This window comes from Watersipora subatra, chromosome 3, assembly GCF_963576615.1.
Source record: "Watersipora subatra chromosome 3, tzWatSuba1.1, whole genome shotgun sequence".
Lineage (NCBI taxonomy): Eukaryota > Metazoa > Bryozoa > Gymnolaemata > Cheilostomatida > Watersiporidae > Watersipora > Watersipora subatra.
In genome coordinates, this window is record NC_088710.1 from 73,719,800 (window position 1) to 73,740,548 (window position 20,749).

At 37.1% G+C, this 20,749-nt stretch overlaps 1 protein-coding gene across 4 annotated transcripts in view; it reads right to left on the bottom strand.

Annotated features, from left to right (window-relative positions):
• The window catches only part of LOC137391735 (calcium/calmodulin-dependent protein kinase kinase 2-like), a 36,925-nt gene extending 19,342 nt beyond the window's left edge, over positions 1 to 17,583 (bottom strand). For 2 of the 4 annotated variants that reach the window (XM_068078269.1, XM_068078271.1), the window contains exon 1: positions 11,071 to 11,214. Coding sequence is in view for 1 of the 4 variants with exons in the window: in XM_068078268.1 (XP_067934369.1) it covers positions 16,803 to 16,812 (10 nt within the window). In the remaining 3 variants the exon portion in view is untranslated. Of the gene's footprint in view, positions 1 to 7,468; positions 7,577 to 11,070; positions 11,215 to 16,802 lie in introns of those variants that run through there. The other 2 variants (XM_068078270.1, XM_068078268.1) reach the window with 2 other exon arrangements.
• Positions 17,584 to 20,749: the final 3,166 nt, after the last annotated feature.

The window sequence follows — 20,749 nt, forward strand, 5'->3', positions numbered from 1 at the left end:
AACAAATTTTCTATAAAAATAATGGCTGCTTTACAAGAATGTAACTAGGGATTCAGCAATCACTGATAACTAACTGGTATTGTAACTGTTATGCAGACACAGGAAGTGCAGATCGGAGAACTCTGTATGCACCAGCTAATAATTTTATGGATTTTGCTAAAGGCAGGATTTATTTGCAGTTATTGACCTATTAGAAACTGGAAGAATGATAGACTCTGCGAGTCCGACACACAAGGAGTAGCCGAGCTGGTTCAGTATATATACACATAAAACAATATAACTTCTATGTATTTTTGGAAGTGTTATAATTTTAATGTGAAAATGAGTCTGCAAAGACGACTAGAGTCCTTCAGAATTTCTTTATTACAAATAACTATTCGGGTTTTCCATTTTTAAGCAAGGCTACAACGTTAAAGAAGGCTTACAGATATCGTGGTTGAAAGTCAACCGTATCTACCGCAAGGAAAGTATAAAAGCAAAATAGGGTGCATCCCCGGGTTACGATGTCCATGTTTTACAGTTTTTTGGCCTTATCATGTTGAACAAGGTGTTTTTCCGGTTGCCTTACCCTCATTACGGCATTTTTCTCGCCATACAACATCAACAAATATGTTTCCCGAAATTCAATTTTGGCGATCAGTGTGCTGAATACATCGGAATAACGAAAATGCCGATATGCTATTTGCTGAATCCCTCTCACAATGCCTAAAAGAGATATGATACTTGTTCTCTCTGTCAGTTCAGCATTCTTCATGTTTTGTAAATGTTTAACATGAGTCAAACGAAAATTAGAAAAAAGTAAGCGAGAGCAAAAACTTGTTGTGTATTTCAATGTTTAATATAATATTTACTACAGACTTGAATTCATTATACATTTATAACTATATAACTAGTAACTACATATATTTTTCATTGGTTAGTCATGGGCCCTAAGATTGATAACGGACGTTAAAGGAAGAAGTAAGAATCATAATCATAAGCAGATCATAACCACTAAATACACTACAGTTACTGTAAGTAACTATAGTTACTTACTTATAGTTACTTACAGTAACTATAAGTTATCTGCAGTAACTATAAGTTACTGCAGATAACTTATAGTTACTCAGGGTGATATACTATTTTGTTACTAATCTTTGATATGTACAATTTGTATATATAAAACTTTGATGGGTTTTACCAGAGGGTGTTTGCATTAGATAATTACTATGGGTTTCTATACACCTCTATACGACATTTTCGCCTTTCGATGCCAACACAGGAACGAATTAATGTCGTATGGCGGGTGTCCACTGTACATTATATGGCGAAGGGGGTCTACTGTACAAAACAACCATCAAAGCAAACGTTATTTCTTTAGCAACAAGTTGACTGGAACTGTATAAAAAAATGTTAATCCTTTAGTAACAAGTTAGCACTTGAACTAGAAGCTAGATATCAGTGAGGAGGTTACATGAGCAGACCAGCTTGTGAAAAAACTCAAGTTCAAAGGCGAATGCTGCTGGTTTAAAGGAAGAGCCTTAGTACCCCGCAGCACCAAATTAGGGTGCTCTATGGGGGGTCGGATGAGTCACATCTCTCACTATTAGATCATATTGTGAGAGGCTGCTGCACAATTATGTTCACTGGCCATCGTGACATATGGGATATGCTATGTGATTCTCTACTACTACCATATGAAATCGCTGCACCCTTGTGACCTTTTGAAAGAGAGCGCTGCCTTTTTTCGCCGGACACTCACCCAATACAAGTATAATTATGTACTTGTGCTGCCATTCGTAATCTCATTTGCTGCTAGGAGACCACGATGGATTTATAAAATATTCATAAGTTGTAGCAGCTCTCTTTTCAGTTTAAAGGTCATTCACATAGCCTCCAATTTCATCTAACAAAGAGAAATAGATCTCTTCTCAACAGACAACTACCAACTCAAAGGAACACATGTGAGCTGATGGGTGGCTACAGTTGGTGTCCTCTGTTTTGTCAACACTGCAAAATGTGCTCTAAATTAGCATACAAACATATGCTTAAAAATGGAATCACTTTTGACAAACGACCACTCACCACAAGACTTAAATTAGGTCCCCTTTCTCAGCATGTATTACTATCACTTTAGCATGAACTGACTTCTTTAAAAATTGGTTTTTACAGCCGGCGAAAGATTTTGAGCATATAGCAGGACCAAATCAAGCCGGTTTGGTTTCTCCAAAAAATATGTGGGAAGTAATCTAGGCCCTTCATGACGGGCTATGATACCATATTAAAGTTCACAAATTTTAAAACAATTTAGTGGAACATAGGCTAAACTAAAAGAACATGCTGTGAATTTATAAATCTAATTACATGTACTAATGTTTTACAATAATGACATGCTAATCAACAAAACTTAAACATTTTAAAGTTTTTTAACAACACCTAGAAGTCTCATAGATGAAATAGAGAAAACCAAATAAAATATGTCATAAAAAATGTCAATCATTATTCAATTTTATTTGTCACAATGAATCAATATTAACTTTGTAATGTTAACGTTTGGTATGCTACTTCAAAACAGAAACGATAGAGTTTGGTACGTTTGTAACAACTGAACCCGCGGCATTGTGTGGTTTGGTACGTCTGGAACAACTGAACCCGCGGCATTGAGTGGTTTGGTGCGTCTGTAACAACTGAACCCGCGGCATTGAGAGGTTTGGTACATCTGTAACAACTGAACACGCGGCATTGAGTGGTTTGGTACGTCTGTAATAACTGAACCCGCGGCATTGAGTGGTTTGGTACGTCTGTAACAACTGAACACGGTGGCATTGAATGGCATGCCTAGATTACAAATGGAGTCCCAGAGAACATTACACACATATTGCTGTCAAAGTAATCATTTCTATCATGTCTAAACTTGTAAGTTTACTATTAATGAAAACTCAGTTTTTTATCCAAAAATTTTCTACCAATAGAAAACATTCATTTTTTCATAAAGTTGAAATGTTCATTGTTTGCGGTGTTAAGAAATGAACTTTTGTGACCACTGTCTATAAACCTATAGAAGTGTTACTTATGTCTTTTAAAGCCCATTGCAACAGTATCTAGACCAGTATTTCCCTGGAAAACATGACGCATCCCAAGCTGTGTTTTGAATGTAGCTACACACTCGCCAATCTAGCTACAGCTAATGTGAGCCATCTGCTCGCATGCCATCAACATAGATGTGAAAACAAAGGAAGCTATATTGTACTGAGTAGATGCAATCCAGAGTTGACAGCAAGTTAAATGACATCTTATGTCCCTACGCGAGCTCAGACAGCTCAAATGAATATTTTATAAATTCTCTACAAAACATACTGGAAGTAAAACTGTAAAAAATATTTTTGCTTGCGCAGTACTTTTATAGCCAATTAATTTATATGTAGTGCTTGTGATATAACCTATATACTTTAAACATAGTTATTATACCATATTAACTATATAATTTTACGTATTTTTTTAGTTTGACTTGTCTCAAACTTTTATATACTGGCAGCTTATATTTTACATTGAGTTGTTTTTTCCGGTGCTGTTCGAATTTTATTTTAAAACATAATGGTCTATAATCATCAACCCAATCAACAGGAAGAACACCCATCCTCTGTCAGCTATGACTTCTCCTGCCTAGGCATGTACACTCATGGAACCCATAAGAACTTTGCATAACGTTTCTGTTACAATTTGTTGTGATTTGACCTTCGAAGGTACATTTGACTCCTCAAGAAGCAGATACAGATAACCATGTTGTAGAGGCCCATGCTGCTCAGGCTGAAACCTACATCAGGCGAGTGGCTGGAGGCTTCACTTGAAGCCATGTCATTTACAGCACGATGAGCAAGCAGTGCCTACAGCTGGCTTGCACAGCCTTCGATTCAGACAAAAGTGGCTCCTAGTCAGTCAAATGTCATCTAAGCAGAGATTTCCCAGGAGACTATCTGACGCTGGCTAACTAGAGCTAGAACTAAAGCTAGTAATCATGCTGAGCGAAGAGTATGACCGAGATGAGCATCTGAATGAAGGAAAGAAGCCCCAAAGGATGAAAGCTGCATAGAGGAGCAGCGTATATTGCTCGCTCACTCCTTGAGCAAAGCGCATTAAAGAAATATTGTAAGCTGGCAGCTGTAGCTTCGAGCAACAGTGATAAGATGTGACTCTCTGCCATGTCGTATAATCTGCCTCCGATCGATGAAGCTATCTTTTTAGTTATTTTCCTAGAAATAGAGCATTTTTTAGGTATCTGACGTGGTGTGTCCTTGATAAATGTTATACGTGTCGCTCACATAATAATTGATTCGTAATAATTAATGTATACCGTGGCCACTATAAATAGTCGTGGGATGCAGTGTGCGGCTAGCAGTTGGTCATTACAATAATTTAACTAGACCGGGTATTTTGTCTTTACTCCAGCTTGTAGCATGTCTGTGTGTAAGTACAACACAAAGTCTTGAGGGAATAAGGTAGATAATTGTATATATTTGCTGTGTCAGCGAGGCGCAAAATTATGTCAAAGAAAACTCATTACTCACTTGGAGAGAGGCTATTTTTAACACAAAAATCTATTGTTTCATATCAAGGTAGCAGTATGCAAGGAGGGAGGTGGTCGGATTGCTGCAACAAGGAACAAGGCTAACACTGTAGAACCTATGCTTTCACTAAAAACTTGTTCACTGTGTTTATATTATGATTTATATTCTGTTCGTACTATATTACGCTATTAATACAAAGTTTTGTGGTACTTAAAAAACATAAAAACTATAAAGGATATTAGTACTGAATTTTGTTACTTATCCGTGATACGGCCTTCTCAAGGTGAGAGAGCCATCTGCATAGCTATATATACAGTTGTTCTATTTCATAAAACAAATCAGCCAGTTAAAAGGCTAAGTCCTTGAACTTTATGAGTTCACGCTGCCAGGCAGCAGTTTGTTTCGAGTGAGTTTGTGACGATAATCAGGCAAACAATGCTATTTTACTTGCATTGTTTTTGTACAATTCCCTCCTTTTATTATAATACAAGACATACAGCAGTCAGCTTAACACTTTCTAACTCTTGCTGTCGGCAGTGCCAGTGGCACTTCATTGAAAAGAATGGGTTTTCCAGTAGAGCTGGCTGGCAAACAACAAATTCATCAACAGTTTACCTCATTAATAAGTAGAGTATGCGTAACAAATGTGGTGCAAACCTGTTATCATCATCATCATAGAACGATGATAACAGATAACATTAATAACTGGATGCTAGAGACACGATGACCCATTCCAGCACTCATTCTAATAGTATTTATTGAAAGAAAAATATGGTAACATTTTTATAAGTTTTATTAAATATAGTCACCATTAAATTTTTATTTTGGACACTTTTTGAAGTTTTTAACTTGGTCATAAATGGCCCTATGACTCTATGACTCGAATTTTAACACATGAAGAGTTAAAAAGAACTTGAAATAGATTTTAGCAATAATACTAAAGATACAGATTGCGCGTTGTGTTAAAGACATTGTGTCATGTGACATCGTGTCATGTGACGGTGTGTCATGATCAAGTACATGTTTTAACTTTTCTTTTGATAAACCAATTGACTTCATATCTGGATGTTGCCACAGACTTCGAGTAATTGGAAGCAGTAGTTCACGTCCTATTCACCCGCACCTACCTCTCCGGCAGCAAGATAGTTACCGATCTGCTGAAACTATGTGAGAGGCATAGACACTGTTATAATATTAAGTACATGTGATGCGCTTAACGCCAACTGAATATCTGCTGTTGGTGCAAAAGCATTGTCACCCACACAAAGATAAAAAAATAACATCATCAGCAGACAGTACCATGTCTGCTTTATTTCTTTTCTTTAGTAAATAATCCAAAATCCTTCAACAGAGATTATCATTAAATATAATTTTCTGTTTCCTGTTTATTACTATTCAAGCAATCAAACCTGACTTCTGGACCTACCGTTAGCTGTTCTTACATTAGATGATTAGAGTGTTGGTAGGAAACCCAGCTGTTTTGTTACTAAATAATATCAACAGATAAAATCCACCTTGTTCAATGCTGTCATCTGTCATTTGATATTAACCAATCATTGGTTAATATGAAACAGTCATAGGGTCTCACGGTCATAGGGTCTCACGGTCATAGGGTCTCACGGTCATAGGGTCTCACGGTCATAGGGTCTCACGGTCATAGGGTCTCACGGTCATAGGGTCTCACGGTCATAGGGTCTCACGGTCATAGGGTCTCACGGTCATAAGGTTTCACGGTCATAGGGTTTCACGGTCATAGGGTTTCACGGTCATAGGGTTTCACGGTCATAGGGTCTCACGATCATAGGGTCTCACGGTCATAGGGTCTCACGGTCATAGGGTCTCACGGTCATACTGTCTCACAGTCAGGTTTGATCAGCTGAAGAATAGTAAACAGGAAACTTTAAGCCAAACAGTGCTAAGCTTCATCTCACTGCTGAGATATCTACAAATATAGTTACTTTCACCACATGTTTCCAGAGAAGCTGGGAACATCTAACTAAATAACAACCATTTGTAAATGTCTAAAGTTGGTACATTCCACTTAACCACTACAGATATTCAAGAGAGATTTTCATCATAAAATTGAGACAGTTTTGAACTTAACAAGCTGTCACCAAATGACCAAAACAGCACACACATCTTCTACTATTTTTAGAGCAAGGTTTTTTAGTCCAGTGACTCGTATCTGCAGCTTCAAGCCTTTTTACCAACTGATTATATAGTGTTCTAGATTATATGCTCTACTAACTCTATCACGAAAGACATTTACTGACAAGCCCATTGGATGTTTTCTCAAGTGGGTTGCCTTTTATGGAGCTTGGCTTTCACTATGTATGGAGACATAAAACAGGCTCAAATAGTTTGTGTAAGGAAACAAGCCAAATCTCGTTCGATGGCCTCAATGCAATGCCAGCATAATTCAGAGTCGGAATGCGTTAGATAATCGTTACTATTAGTTAATGTCCTGCTGCCAAAATCTGATCAATTTTTTAAATATCAATCTGGACATAGCATTACGTTGGGATAGTTATATGCTAGTCTACGACATCAACACCATCTGTTTATTCGAACCCCTAACATCTTACTCAATGTATCTATGAACACAAAACATCTAGCATTGTCAGCTATTAACTTAACAGCATTCCTTGTCATTAGCTTTTTTGACTCTAGACAAAATTGTACTGATTTCTAGCAGCTGGTTAACTTTTGAGAAGCTCTATCTAGTGTACTAATACTTCACTGTCTTGTACAGAAAGAGAAGAAAGAGAAAAAAAAGTGAGAGAGAGAGAGGGGGAGAGAGAGAGTGAGAGAGAGGGGGAGAGAGAAAGGGCAGAAATATGGAGCAAGCATTGTTGAAAAGAATGATGGATAGAAAGTGGTGGAGAACCATGATTGCCCACATCCTCACAGGACATAGCAGTTACAGAGAGAGCCTTGTGACACCTTGATTACTATCACAGGGATCACCTGTATTGTACTACTAAGGTTTTGTGTCTCCTTTGCTATCCGTCACTTATATTTTCTCCCAACATCTGTAACAGTAGAGAATTCAGACTAGGGCGTCTATAAATCTTGCCATATTTGTGACTTGACGGTGTTGTGACTAGTGTCTGCAAGCAGTTGGTTAATCATTCAAGCCCGACTTTCATTTATGGGCAATAGCTTTATGACATGATTTATCTTCAAAACTGTATTACAATTGTAATGACCCAATTTCTATGGATCTTCTAACCTATCGACCTTTCATCGATCAACTTTGCAGCATGCACAGCGGCTCTACCACACTTAGAGAAGAGCGTTCCTGGTAGGTTACCAACTTTAATTCGGACCTATTCCTCAGCAAATAATTCCAGCAATATGAGCCTGTGCTTCTCCCACCACCAACTGATGCTATTATTTTTTGTAGCTATTTGTATGCTGCCAGTAATCCCATCATAGGTGAAAGAAGATACCTCGCTGTGCCAACTGGAGTGCAAAGCAATAAAACGGTAGAAAAGTATTTAGAATACATTCTTCTCATGACAATCTTCTATTGGACTCAAACCTGGCTCAGGGCTTGCTGATTGCAAATCATGGACTAACCTTTGAGTCCGGATTGACCCGGAGATGCGATTGTTTGTTGATGTTGAGTATTTTTCTGGAGTGTACCACTCAGATGCTAGACTATATAAACAAGCAATTCAAGTGATTTTGCTCAACAACAAAAACACTGCCCAGTCAAACGTAGATAAAATTGTATGTATGTATAATTAGGGTGCAAGACGTCGCCGTTTTAGGGGATGGTCAAGGGGCAATTTAGTTGTACTCCTGCATTTATTCAGCTATCATATTTTGATAAATAGAATAAGTTAAGAAGGTTGAAAATGATTTAGAATTGCAATGCATTTGTTGTTATATGCTAAAATAAATTTGTTGTTAAAAAGAAAATTGTAAACATGGTTTAAAAAAGAAAACATTCGCTAACAAGCTAGAAATGTTTTTTGTTTGTAGCGGGTAACAATGCTGCAAACTAAGTAGTTATGACTAACGGCAGAATAACTGGTTCGTAGCCAAAGCTAAAGACTCTCATGTGACCATTCAAGAAACTGCTTGACTATTGAGCTACCAAAATGTTCTGAGCAAACAGCCGAGCTGAATTTGAGCTAAACTTGAGCATTTTCAATGTAAGGATTAGTATTGTGAGCAGAGTACTGATCACACAGAAGCCAACAGCTAGTGAGTGGGTTCAACTTCCATCCCTAACAGAGACTGGCCCTCAGTTTCCTGAGTCCAACAGCTAGTGAGTGGGTTCAACTTCCATCCCTAACAGAGACTGGCCCTCAGTTTCCTGAGTCCAACAGCTAGTGAGTGGGTTCAACTTCCATCCCTAACAGAGACTGGCCCTCAGTTTCCTGAGTACAACAACTAGTGAGTGGGTTCAACTTCCATCCCTAACAGAGATTGGCCCTCAGTTTCCTGAGTCCAAAAACTAGTGAGTGGGTTCAACTTCCATCCCTAACAGAGGCTGGCCCTCAGTTTCCTGAGTCCAACAACTAGTGAGTGGATTGAACTTTCATCACTGACAGACTGATCCTCAGTTTCCTGGGACAAACAACATGTGAGTGGATTGAACTTTCATCACTGACAGACTGATCCTCAGTTTCCTGGGACAAACAACTTGTGAGTGGATTGATCTTTCATCACTGACAGAGAGTGATCCTCAGTTTCCTGGGTCCAACAACTTGTGAGTAGGTTTGGCTTTCATCACTAACTGAGACTGTCTTTCAGTTTCTTGAAACAAACAACTAGTGAGTGGATTGAACTTTCATCACTGACATACTGATCCTCAGTTTCCTGGGAGAAACAACTTGTGAGTGGATTGAACTTTCATCACTGACAGGGAGTTATCCTCAGTTTCCTAGGTCCAACAACTTGTGAGTAGGTTTGGCTTTCGTCACTAACTGAGACTGTCTTTCAGTTTCTTGAAACAAACAGCTAGTGAGTGGATTGAACTTTCATCACTGACATACTGATCCTCAGTTTCCTGGGACAAACAACTTGTGAGTGGATTGAACTTTCATCACTGACAAAGAGTGATCCTCAGTTTCCTGGGTCCAACAACTTGTGAGTGGGTTCAACTTCCATCACTAACTGAGACTGACACTTAGTTTCTTTTTTGAACACATTAGTAACTAATCAATCTTTCAGAATTGAGCCTTGTGTAGTTGTTACACTTGTTATGTTTGTGTTGACACAAACCAATTACTCAAAAGTTGATAATTTGTGAATACCAGCCATTACGATTTACCATCTCTATAGAAAGTCAAACATATTACTGATAAACTGATTGATGGTGTCTACTAAGGTGATATGGTAAAATAATCTCACTACTTCAACATTTTATTCTCCAGTTGTTAGTCAAACAGCTAGTTATCCAACTTCACTGTTATTTTGATACATAAAAGGCTTTGCTTACATTGGTATGTGTTTGTCTGATTCCTTTAAGTAACCTTTCTACTTCTCAAAGCGCTGCATACATTGATTTGGGTTCACGATGTGTTATTAGAACTGGGCTGTCATAATGTAACTATAAAGATATCGTCATGGACCAGTAAGCAGCACCTTGCAAGACTTATCATTTGGCATACAGACAGTTGATCATTGAGGCTGTTCTATTCATCAACCCACAACCTTTGCAAATGTGTACTCCCATCAGCTCTATGGGGCTTTCACCTCCGTTAATAACCTATCTCAAATAGACTAACAAAAAATGTGCCAAGACTATGATGCTTTCACTTCTGCATCACCTACATAGATACAAGCAATAAGAGCATGGATTATCCTTAGAGCCAGAGGAGCGATAAATAGCTTTATGCCTCTCCGAAGTTAGCTGCACTTAATAACGACTGATCCTAGCTACTACTGTCTCTCAGAATCTTCAGAAGATCAAGCTAAGAACTTATGCGCCGGCGCATTTTGACAAATGAACCATGCTAATGGTTGGGGAAAGCCATAATACATCAGCTCACTCTGATTGACTCTGGGAACCTTATAGCTATCTCGGTAGATATGATAGAGATGGGCCTCTCCAGTCCAACAGTCATTATGTTTTTATACTTGCCATGGTGCTAGTGACTGCATAGCTCTATTTATAGCCTTCTATAGATACTTCTTACAAACATCTATTATCTATGAAAATGTCGTGTGGAACCAAAATACTCAAGTACTTTTATCATACACAGCTACTCTGTCATATTCTGAATCTAAAGTTCTTTCTGAATTCTCCAAGTTGTGGCTGCTTATCTACTGTAATTGCTGCCACAGAGCTGCTAAGCTAATCCATCTGTATATGACAAGTTTTAGAATAATTGACAGAGAATTCAGACATTTCTATAAATCGCATGAGCTAAAAACAAAGAAGCCTTGAGCCACTTACGTATACAAGTTTATCGCTGCAAGCTCGATAAACTGCAGAAACCCTTATAACTAGTCATGCTGAACAGGCTTGGGATAATATAATGCCGCGTTAGTGTAGAATAATAAATACCTGTGGCAACATTGAGGAGTAATCAGAGGTGGAGAGAGGCAGGCAGTAAAAGTGAGAGAACAGGGTCGAGGGTTGAGCACTAGTAAAAGCCAATCTAGAAGCAAATAGGCAGGCGCATACCAATGCTACGGCTCACTCGCTCTTGCAGAATGAAGCGAGTCAAATGAAAAGACACAGATGAATATTCACTACTCTATCAAGGCATAATGACAGCTAATTATACTGCAAGCATGCTTGACTGACTGCTACTCATTCCATACCAACGTGCAAAGACAAACAACTCCAAATTATAAAATGTTCCCAATGCGGGCAGCAAAAAGCCTGTTTGTATGCCTTAATAGGAATAAACACTGATGCATGCTACCACCCGATATGTGCAATAATTTTCAATAAATTCGCAATTTATATGATCAATTTAGAAGGCAGCAATATTTAACATAATTCTGAGTAATCTAATGCTTAATCGTACTACTGCATCTCAGTATTTCACTTTATTAAACGTTTACCTGCATGTCTTCATTCCTAGACTTCGTTTAATGTTTACCTGCATGTCTTCAATTCTAAGCCTCATCTAACGTTTACCTGCATGTCTTCATTTCTGGGCCTCGTCTAATGTTTACCTGCATGTCTTCAATCCTGGACTTCATCTAATGTTTACCTGCATATCTCCATTTTCTACCTATTTTAAGGTTTACCTGCATGTCTAGTAATGAAAGTTTCTGTGATAGGATTGGTAAAACAGAATGTTTAGCAGGTCAAAGAAAGGATTTTCACAGATTCAACTGTTTAATATGCAGCCATCTCAAGTACTTTCTAAGACACTACGCTTAAAATGATCTGAGATCATTGCAGAGTTTGAGATGATTTAGCTAAGGGAAACACATAAAGCTTGTCTCATATAGCTGGGAAGGGGCAATCGGCACAAGGAAACCATTTATAAGGCACACAGGATACATCCACCTCCCTGATTTTGCAAAACAAATTAAAGAAGGTGATGCTAGAAGCCTAACTAGGTAAACCAGTTAAATGCTGGTTAAATTCAGTTACTCTGTAGATGGCCTGTTTTATTACGGTCAGGTAAAATTATGAAATTTTAACATTTGTGAGCAGTCTGCAGGTCTTCATATTTGACCTTTCAAAAATTAAAATTATTAAGTTCGTACGAAACGCTCAGGTCAAAGGTTGTGTCAGACCATTTATTCTACGATCAGGAAGAAAAGAGTAACAATCACAGTTTTTACAGGTAGAAGTGTTAGTCTTATGCCAACACCAACTACGCATGGGGCTCATACAAATCAATGCTTGTAGTCATGAAGAATGTAGCGACCTTGGCCTTCTCAGAGCAAGCTTTTGTACTTCATGGTTTCATCATTGCTACAGCCTCACAAGTTGTTTGCTGAGCATAATAATGAAGGAAGGATTATCACCGAAGTAAAGTTCAGCTAGTTACGCTACTTTAACCTTATTCTCTGTTGATGAGCACTAGAGCAGCTTTGAAACTAAACTTTTACATTACTATAGATACAGAAGTTCTGGCTACATAGCTCTATTGTTCACCATGCTTACTATAGGTCTATTGTTCGCCATGCTTACTATAGCTCTATTGTTCGCCATGCTTACTATAGCTCTATTGTTCGCCATGCTTACTATAGGTCTATTGTTCGCCATGCTTACTATAGGTCTATTGTTCGCCATGCTTACTATAGCTCTATTGTTCGCCATGCTTACTATAGGTCTATTGTTCGCCATGCTTACTATAGGTCTATTGTTCGCCATGCTTACTATAGCTCTATTGTTCGCCATGCTTACTATAGGTCTATTGTTCGCCATGCTTACTATAGGTCTATTGTTCGCCATGCTTACTGAAAGCTTGAAAGAGTGTTCTTAGTTACAATTTTTAGAACCAGAGATAGCATAAATGAAGGCCGTTTAAAAGTCGACGAACAATTTACTTGAAGTGTATTTAGCATAAGGCTACTAGGAGGCATCTACGGATGGGGTCTGCCTGCACTGGATCATTATAGACATGTTCGACAATTCATCCAACTGTTATGTTTATCTCTCCTCAGAGCTTACACCCTTCGTGAAGACTATATGCGATATGTAACATAATACATGACTCGTGACTGATGATCCTATCATAGTGAGTCATAGAGGCTGATTGACTATTAGAAATAATAACTCGGCATACTCAAAGGTAAACTGACAGCTCACACGCTTTTGAGGAGTTTGTCCAAAAACTAAGTTTTGTCAACATTTTCAAGTTATAAAAATTGACAGAAACATTTGCAAAATATTGACAGGAAATAGCTGTGACGCCGTATAATTATAATACGATCAGTTTTCTTCTGAGCTGGATTATCTAAAAGTTGCCATTCACAATCCTTATTCATGAAAGCAGAGCATGTGTTATTATGTTTTACAAAAATTTACAGTTTCTTAAATTTCAATTTTATGTAAAGGAGCCCTTTAGTGCCAGTGCAATCTGCGAAATGAAATGCACAAGCCAATGGGCATAATAATTATTGTTTAACCCGAACACAAAAGCTATTGCAAGACAGAGCTCTTCGGTATTTTTGCTATTTACTTCAGCCTTGCTCCGCGTGGCAGAAGATTTGATGCTCTACTCAAGGATTTTTAACTATTAACTGACGCCTTATAACAGCACTCAGTTAGTATTACTAGTGATAATCTTATTTTACTGCCAACTTTTCTTAATCTATTTATGAGCTGATAAAATGCCTCTTATGATGCACTTTAAATAATTTGTCTCCCATTAACTAATCTGTAGATTAAACACCATTAGTTAATTCATGTATGTGTATTTTGTAGAAAAATTGTTTATCTTACATCACAGCAAAGTGTTTGCCTCATGAGTGATTTTTCTCTAAAGCTGGTTTTTTATTACTTTTTTGTTTACTAACCTCGAAATCATTGCTAAGAAAAAAGAATATACCATGATTGTATTTGTATAAATAGATGTAACTTTAAAACTGCTGGAACCTGATAAGTTAAGATTCTATTGTATAGCAGCATTATTATTTTATGCAGCAAAACAGTCTAGTTTTTTATTCACGCTGTGCTGAGTTGAATAACAGTAATAATCAAAGTTGAATAGCAGTAATAATCAGAGTTGAATAGCAGTAATAATCAGAGTTGGATAGCAGTAATAATCAGAGTTTAATAGCAGTAATAATCAGAGTTGACTAGCAGTAACAATCAGGGTTGAATAACAGTAACAATCAGAGTTGAATAGCAGTAATAGTCAGAGTTAAATAGCGGTAATAATCAGAGTTGAATAGCAGTAATAATCAGAGTTGAATAACAGTAACAATCAGAGTTGAATAGCAGTAATAATCAGAGTTGAATAGCAGTAATAATCAGAGTTGGATAGCAGTAATAATCAGAGTTTAATAGCAGTAATAATCAGAGTTGACTAGCAGTAACAATCAGGGTTGAATAACAGTAACAATCAGAGTTGAATAGCAGTAATAGTCAGAGTTAAATAGCGGTAATAATCAGAGTTGAATAGCAGTAATAATCAGAGTTGAATAACAGTAACAATCAGAGTTGAATAGCAGTAATAATCAGAGTTGAATAGCAGTAATAATCAGAGTTGAATAACAGTAACAATCAGAGTTGAATAGCAGTAATAATCAGAGTTGAATAACAGTAACAATCAGAGTTGAATAGCAGTAATAATCAGAGTTGAATAGCGTTAATAATCAGAGTTGAATAGCCGTAATAATCAGAGTTGAATAGCAGTAACAATCAGAGTTGAATAGCAGTAATAATCAGAGTTGAATAGCAGTAATAATCAGAGTTGAATAACAGTAACAATCAGAGTTGAATAGCAGTAATAGTCAGAGTTGAATAGCAGTAATAATCAGAGTTGAATAGCAGTAATAATCAGAGTTGAATAACAGTAACAATCAGAGTTGAATAGCATTAATAATCAGAGTTGAATAACAGTAACAATCAGGGTTGAATAACAGTAACAATCAGAGTTGAATAGCAGTAATAATCAGAGTTGAATAGCATTAATAATCAGAGTTGAATAGCAGTAACAATCAGAGTTGAATAGCAGTAATAATCAGAGTTTAATAACAGTAACAATCAGAGTTGAATAGCATTAATAATCAGAGTTGAATAACAGTAAAAATCAGAGTTGAATAACAGTAACAATCAGAGTTGAATAGCAGTAATAATCAGAGTTGAATAGCGTTAATAATCAGAGTTGAATAGCAGTAATAATCAGAGTTGAATAGCAGTAACAATCAGAGTTGAATAGCAGTAACAATCAGAGTTGAATCGCAGTAATAATCAGAGTTTAATAGCAGTAACAATCAGAGTTGAATAGCAGTAATAATCAGAGTTGAATAGCAGTAACAATCAGAGTTTAATAGCAGTAACAATCAGAGTTGAATAAAAGTAATAATCGGAAAAATTAAAGGAGATGTCCCTTTGCCAAAGTTTACACATTTTATTAAAATTTTTCTGGGAAAACAATTTTAACCCAAAATAATTTCCTTGTGAGACAATCTATAATTGTTTTGCATGTTAGGGCTTGAGCAGTTACAAGGGTCAGAGACATGACCAGTAACAAGGGTCAAGGACTTCAGCGGTAACAAGGGTCAAGGACATGAACGGTAACATGGGTCAAGGACTTGAGCAGTAACAAAGGTCAAAGACATGAGCGGTAGCAAGGGTCAAGGACATAAGCAGTAACAAGGGTCAAGGATAATCCTAAAGTTTTGCTGCTATATTTATGTAGTTAGAAAGTTTAATCTTTTGATCAACGCGTTATTATTATTAGTAGTATTGCATCATATGAGATATGATTGCGGATATGCATTGCTGCCAATATGAGCGGTAGTGCATATATCGCCATTAGAGTCGACAAATTTTACAACTGGTTGAATGTTTGGTTTTCCACTTACCCTTATTTGAATTTAAAAGAAAGTGCATGTAAAATATCTAGCTTTTAGCTGCACAGTAAATATAAAAACAGAGCATGCATTCATTTTGGGATATCTACGCATATACAAAATATTCTACCGACGACAATTAACATGAGCAATCGTCAGCATTCCAGCAAGCCATCATGAAAAGGGCAGACCAAGGGGAGGCAAATCTATAGCTAGTTTTGACATAAACTTACACACGAGGAAGTTATTACTATGTTAAATTCTTAAAATTTTTCCTTCCTACTTTCTGTAATGGGAAAGTAACTCCTACTTTCTGTAATGGGAAAGTAGGGGGTAGATTAACCGTTCTTAACAGTTTCTAGTGTGTTTCTGTGGTAGGAAAGTCTTTTCACTGCTATACATACTGATATGCATGTACATTTATTGTGCAGGCAAAAGAGATGTTTCTAGCCTATTGATAGAGATCACCTTGATGTATAAAGGAGCGACTTCGAGTGGTAGTGATGAGAAGGAGACTGCATACTTCTTGGGTAATATAGCTAGCAGCAATGCTTGTCTATGGCGTTAGTAGTAGTGCTTTTAGTAGAAAATACAATAGTTGCTGTTCACACAAAAAGAAAACAAAAAATTATTGGCAAGATGACCAAAAATAGGTGTTGAAAATTTCAAGACTATGAGCTTATATGGAAAGGAAGTTATGATGATGGGTTCATTAGACAAGATGGCAAAGGCTAGGTTTCTAAGAAGAGGCTAAGGCTAGGGGTGAATAGCATCAATATATGGAATGTGTAATGCTGCACTCACCACATCCCATAGTGCTGCAGGTTGTCAGCTGATCAATCCAGAACAACTTTTGCCGCTAATATTGCATCCATGGAGTTGTCTTCCCTGTATTACAAAATGAGTTAATAAAGAATCTGTATATCTACACCTTTTCAGTAGAGAATGCCATTTTAGTGAGATCAAGTACAATTTACATGATAATATACCAGAGATCAACTAAGGCATAAGAATATAAGGCACTAGTCTGGGTGGAAAAGGCGGCGCTGCTGTGTCTACTAACAGGAAGAGAGTTCCAACGAGGTTAATACCTAATGGTATTAACTTGCTCAGGAAAAGGAAAGGGCGATAAATAGCTGGAGAGTGGAAAGATTTATGTTAGGTGAGAAGATTGTGAAGAGAAATTCAATTAGGTTACCCGAAGTCATATACAACTGAAATCATATACAACCATCTTATTGCCACACAGACTCTGTACTCAGCTGCTATACAGCTACTGAATCAGTGAACCAGGTAACCTTGGCTCATTCAAGACTAAAACAGTGGCGTCTTGACGCTGTTATCTCCCATGAGTGTAATATCTAAATAAGGATGACACTATAATCATAAGTGCAGTATATAATTCGCTTCTGCTAGTAGTGTTCACCGCTCTAATTAAACACTGTCAGGTATCCGCAAGAATAGCAACTAAACAGTTATATGTATATTTCCAATAACTGCATTCTACATTTGTATATCTCATTACAGTGATAGTTTTGTAGGAAGCAATACACACTAAAGGACATTTTTCACTCAATATTATTATATGCCTTTGGCCATGTTGGCTGTTGTAATAATTTTATTATGTTAATATATTCAACCAGTTGAATACAATTAATTACATATTATTTTCATTTCCAGTATAATTAAATATTTATTCTATGAGCAGTAACGTGCTCACATAATATAGTTCACACATGCATGCACAAACAGGAGGACATTACTTACAATCTCTTTCAATACAGTCAAACCTTGACTTACAATCACTACCAAAGAGCTATTTTTTGTCCAGTAACCTATAATCAAAACAAGGATCTCTCTCAACATATGAAGATATTTCCAAAAGATGATATCTAAATTTTTTAAGACATTACAACTTTGTAAGTAAAACAAAAATGTTGATTCAGCTTCACAGATGTAATCTTTTTTCTTAACGCTCTTCGCGTGGCTTCAGACATGGCTCTTGTTACAGTAGAGATCACTTAAAATATTGATCATATTATTAAATGATATACAAAGTATTTCTATTAAACTATGTGCTCTAACATAAGATGGTTTCGATATGCGAAGCAAATATAAGAGCAAATTAACTTCATATGTAAAAGTTTGGCTGCATACATACTTTTACGTGGTGCCATAACTTCTATCACATTAAGCCAAAAAAGGTTTTCACAAGAAAAACCTTTCAATGAATGATATAAAACTGGAGATAATCCTGGCTTTTAGAATGTGATTATAAAAACCTAATTCCGCTGTTGTTGAACACTGGCTATGTCAAGAACTCCTACGCGATATATAGCAGTTTTGTTCAGAACTAGCTTGTAAGTATACAGTTGGTTTGATGGTTGAGGCAAAGCTTGGAGTGATAAGACTTGGTGAAGAGCTGAGCATCTCTCCAGTGCACTCTATATCATTGCCTCTTGTCATTCTACGCATCTACTCATATCTTACGTATCAGGATGTATTTTATCTATAGTATTTGCTGTGTTTTTATTGAGGATGAAGAAGATTGCATTGCAGTCTACCTAATAACACGCTAGACCTACAAGAGCCTTGTGATCTAAACTAAGCAGCAAACTAAATGACAATATCAAAGGTCACCTGATTTGAGACTTCCGAGTTCATGATCTGATGCCTCAGAATAATCACTGTCAGCAGCATCCACTGCTTTGCAAACACAACAAGTTTATGTTGCTAAGCTAATAGCATGTTGTGCAAATATAAAGGACTGGCATTACGCATACTAATCGAATAATGGACTTGGGCTTACACCAAAGGAACAAATGCAATGACCATGCGATGACTGTACATTGAACGAGATGGTAATCATATCCAGTGTGATACATATTAGTAAGTTAAAAACAGTCAATCACGTATCTGATATGTTTTTATCTAATTAACACTCATGAGGAGCTGCCATATTCAAAACTGAATGAGATTGCTCAACTCTACTCCTAACACTGATTGTTTTAATGCCTCCTTAGCTGAGCATCAATACAGTAAGATACTAAAACTACTGAACCACCAATATATCACACGATCAGCCAGTAACTATTATTTATCATTGACTTTTCAGGCAGTGAAAACATTTATTATATTGTGTAGCATACATAGGCTAATAGTGTTTATTAACATGTCAGGCCAATCTGTCATCAGAAATAAATGTGATGAATGTGATGAAAGTCATAATTTAACCATGAAAGATAGGTTTCTGAGGTCACAAGCTACTTCACATGAACTCTGATTTCTCTTGATTCAAGTACAAAGCCTCTCAGAATGAAGCCATTTGCTCATGAGATGCTCTTAATGAAATTTCTACAGAGTGTAAGCCACACAGTTGCAGCCACTACGCCAAAATGCCTGGTGTGTAACACAAATATCTAGTGCGAGGGGAAAACATTAGCAAATCTATTTGAACAAGATTAAACTCTTGTAAAGCTAGATTTGGTGATTTTCTGTCATACAGCAGTACAACTGTACACAAGAATATAAGGGAACAAGATACACAGACAAGTCAGATACAAGCAAACTACATGTAAATACGAAAGGGTCACATACAACTGAGTGAGATACAAGGAAGTGAGATACAAGTGAGTGAGATACAAGTGAGTGAGATACAAGTGAGTGAGATACAAGTGAGTGAGATACAAGTCAGTGAGATACAAGTCAGTGAGATACAAGGGAGTGAGATACAAGTGAGTGAGATAAAAGTGAGTGAGATACAAGTCAGTGAGATACAAATGAGTGAGATAAAAGTGAGTGAGATACAAGTGAGTGAGATACAAGTGAGTGAGATGCAAGTGAGTGAGATACAAATGAGTGAGATACAAGTGAGTGAGATACAAGTCAGTGAGATACAAGTCAGTGAGATACAAGTCAGTGAGATACAAGGGAGTGAGATACAAGTGAGTGAGATAAAAGTGAGTGAGATACAAGTCAGTGAGATACAAATGAGTGAGATAAAAGTGAGTGAGATACAAGTCAGTGAGATACAAGTCAGTGAGATATAAATGAGTGAGATAAAAGTGAGTGAGACACAAGTGAGTGAAATACAAGTGAGTGAGATACAAATGAGTGAGATAAAAATGAGTGAAATACAAGTGAGTGAGATACAAGTCAGTGAGATACAAGTGAGTGAGATACAAGTCAGTGAGATACAAATGAGTGAGATAAAAGTGAGTGAGATACAAGTGAGTGAGATACAAGTTAGTGAGATACAAGTCAGTGAGATACAAGTGAGTGAGATACATGTGAGTGAGATACAAGTGAGTGAGATACAAGTGAGTGAGATACAAGTGAGTGAAATACGAGTGAGTGAGATACAAGTCAGTGAGATACAAGTGAGTTAGATACAAGTCAGTGGGATACAAGTTAGTGAGATACAAGTGAATGAGATACAAGTCAGGGAGATACAAGTCAGTGAGATACAAGTGAGTGAGATACAAGTGAGTGAGATACAAGTGAGTGAGATACAAGTGAGTGAGATACAAGTGAGTGAGATGCAAGTCAGTGAGATACAAATCAGTGAGATACAAGTGAGTGAGATACAAGTGAGTGAGATACAAGTTAGTGAGATACAAGTGAATGAGATACAAGTCAGGGAGATACAAGTCAGTGAGATACAAGTGAGTGAGATACAAGTCAGTGAGATACAACTGAGTGAGATACAAGTGAGTGAGATACAAGTGAGTGAGGTACAAGTCAGTGAGATA